The following is a 2,382-nucleotide window of genomic DNA, read 5'->3' as shown; positions in this document are numbered from 1 at the left end:
CTGTACAAACATGATTGTTCTGTACAATGAAGTACAGAACATGTTTGTACAGAAATCATGTTATTAGGATTATACATAATCTTAATAAGTAGAAGTGCGGATGTTTTGCACAATAAATCATCTGATGATTTGTCATTAAAGTAGCATAATGTAAGATGCAAAATGGAAGTAGCCTATCATACCTGTTGATAGTATCCCACAGTCTGAGTGCATCATCTCTGTAGTAGAAGTTTGGTACGTCCTTCACTGCGCGCTCAGCAATGTCTTCTGGCACACAGAGGGAGCTGTATGTTACTGAGGACAGCGATCTCCTCAGAATTGTGATCATACCCTCTCCTCCAGAAGCTGAAAACTAGAGAAAGGTCAAATCAAAGTTAGAGACAAACACTGTCATTCAACATTAAATGTAATGATGTCCTTCTGAGTAAAGTTTTTTGTTTTACTTTGGTGAAAACACCCTCCTCAGATATGAGTGTGTTCCGAGCTAAGAAGTTGATCTGCAGAGTGTAGCGAGTGTGAGGTATGAGAAGCTGAAAAAAGAGAAAACAATGTTGGTTATAACAGTTTGTAAATAAAAAAAGGATTCTGAATTACAATAAGACACAGTCAAAACTTAATAATCAGTAAAATGAATAANAAAAAGGATTCTGAATTACAATAAGACACAGTCAAAACTTAATAATCAGTAAAATGAATAAATTAAAAGATCAAGTTTTTTTACATGTTGCATCATCATGGGAATCTGTCAGTATCGGCATAAACACAGTGGAACCTGCAGCTTCAGTTACCTTGTGGAGAGGATGCACCATGGGCACGTTGCGCAACAGTGACACTGCAAAGACCTCCGCCAGCAGGTGAGTGCGCAGCAGGTGAACGTTGAGCTGATGCTCACTGAAATCTGCACTTCTGACAAAAATCTTTGCCATCAGCCAGTCGTGCTCTGAATCAGATGGCAAGAAGATTGGATTGTCCTCTGCTGGTTTCTGCTTCAGCTACATCAGGGTTTAAATAAAGTGTAGGCATTTATTTGATTACAGGTCAATCATCTGAAATCAGATTAAACCGAACAATAGTCAGTCAGGCGTGTGTGTTTGAAGATATAACGCTTTGACAAATGAACAAACCAGATGGGTGGTTGAAGTGATAAACCTATAGTATTTGTGTTATCTGACTTCCAAATTTTTCTACAAGTCTACTTTCTAAGAAAGGGAATTTCACTTTCGACCTGTTTCAATTATTTACAAAATACACAATTTGGATGTCATTCTCTTCTTCTTTCTACATTTAAAATTGGCTTCATTAATTCACAAACTTATAACATCACAGTAAGTGTTGCCATCAGGCATCAATGTCTTGCTAGAAGTGCAAATGTCTCATTTCAGAATCAGAAAACAAACAAAAAATGTTCATAGTGTGAAGGATCCATGAATTACAATTGTTTGTAAAAGCAGCTGCAGGATTCAAAAACACTTAAAAAAAACACAAAAGGGTTTTTGGAGTCATGTATCTCTAAAACAGAAAGAAAAGAAAATAATTTTGTTTTAAATAAAAAAGACCACTCTAACAGGAATGTGCTGAATTAATGTCTGAAAAGTAGAAAGTAGTCAGAAGAAAATCGTAAAGTTACATTAATTTATCAGCAGGTTCAACCTTTCACCAAACAAAAACAAAAGCAAATGTATGAATTAAGACAACTAAGAGCACAAGTACAAAAATACAGCACTACAAAGTCACTGTGTAAATCAGTGTATGGTACTGATAATAACAATGCTAACACCTGTACACCTGTTAACACCAGAGTAACAATGCTAATCAGAACATAATCTGAATACTGCCAGAATTGTATATATTAAAACAAACAAAAAAATATTTTAAATTACAGGTTTTGTGACAAGTGGTCATGAATTACTGACAGACCAAGGTTATCATGACCAGACAGCAACTCTGGTGGCTGTGATCAGACAACATTTCTCGTCACTTCCTCATCATTCCATTAATTATCGTGAAAATATTTGTCTTTTGAACTTGATTTGAAAATGGAAACTTTGGAATTAATACTTTTATTTTGACATTGATGTGCATGTTTTGGGTTCCAAACTCAACCTAATCAATGGTTGCTTGGTCTTTAGTGCCTGGTTCTTTCTGTTAAATGTTTTAATTGAATGCTTAATGATTCAATTTAATGCTTAATAATTTGTGCACTTAAATTACTTTATATGAGTGCTAATCTCACCTGAATAGCAATTGGCATGAGTTTATCATCTGGAGTTTTGTGGAGCAAGACAAGTGGAGCCATCAGGTACTGCTTCTCGTCATTGAGGGTGTTTGCTTTCCCTCCACCCATTCGCTTGTAGTCACAAAGGAATATGTTGCCTTTCGGTT

The 2,382-nt window shown here is 35.7% G+C and overlaps 1 protein-coding gene across 1 annotated transcript in view; it reads right to left on the bottom strand.

Annotated features, from left to right (window-relative positions):
* The window catches only part of LOC103148508 (arachidonate 12-lipoxygenase, 12R-type-like), a 29,514-nt gene that overhangs the window by 7,791 nt on the left and 19,341 nt on the right, over positions 1 to 2,382 (bottom strand). The window contains exons 14-17 of the mRNA XM_016679232.1: positions 2,234 to 2,373; positions 789 to 992; positions 444 to 530; positions 183 to 352 (exon numbers count right to left, since the gene is read on the bottom strand). Coding sequence (XP_016534718.1) covers positions 183 to 352; positions 444 to 530; positions 789 to 992; positions 2,234 to 2,373 — 601 coding nt within the window. The remainder of the gene's footprint in view (positions 1 to 182; positions 353 to 443; positions 531 to 788; positions 993 to 2,233; positions 2,374 to 2,382) is intronic.

The sequence above is a fragment of the Poecilia formosa genome, unplaced genomic scaffold (genome assembly GCF_000485575.1).
Source record: "Poecilia formosa unplaced genomic scaffold, Poecilia_formosa-5.1.2 Scaffold206, whole genome shotgun sequence".
Lineage (NCBI taxonomy): Eukaryota > Metazoa > Chordata > Actinopteri > Cyprinodontiformes > Poeciliidae > Poecilia > Poecilia formosa.
This window is presented reverse-complemented; position numbering and strand designations above follow the sequence as displayed.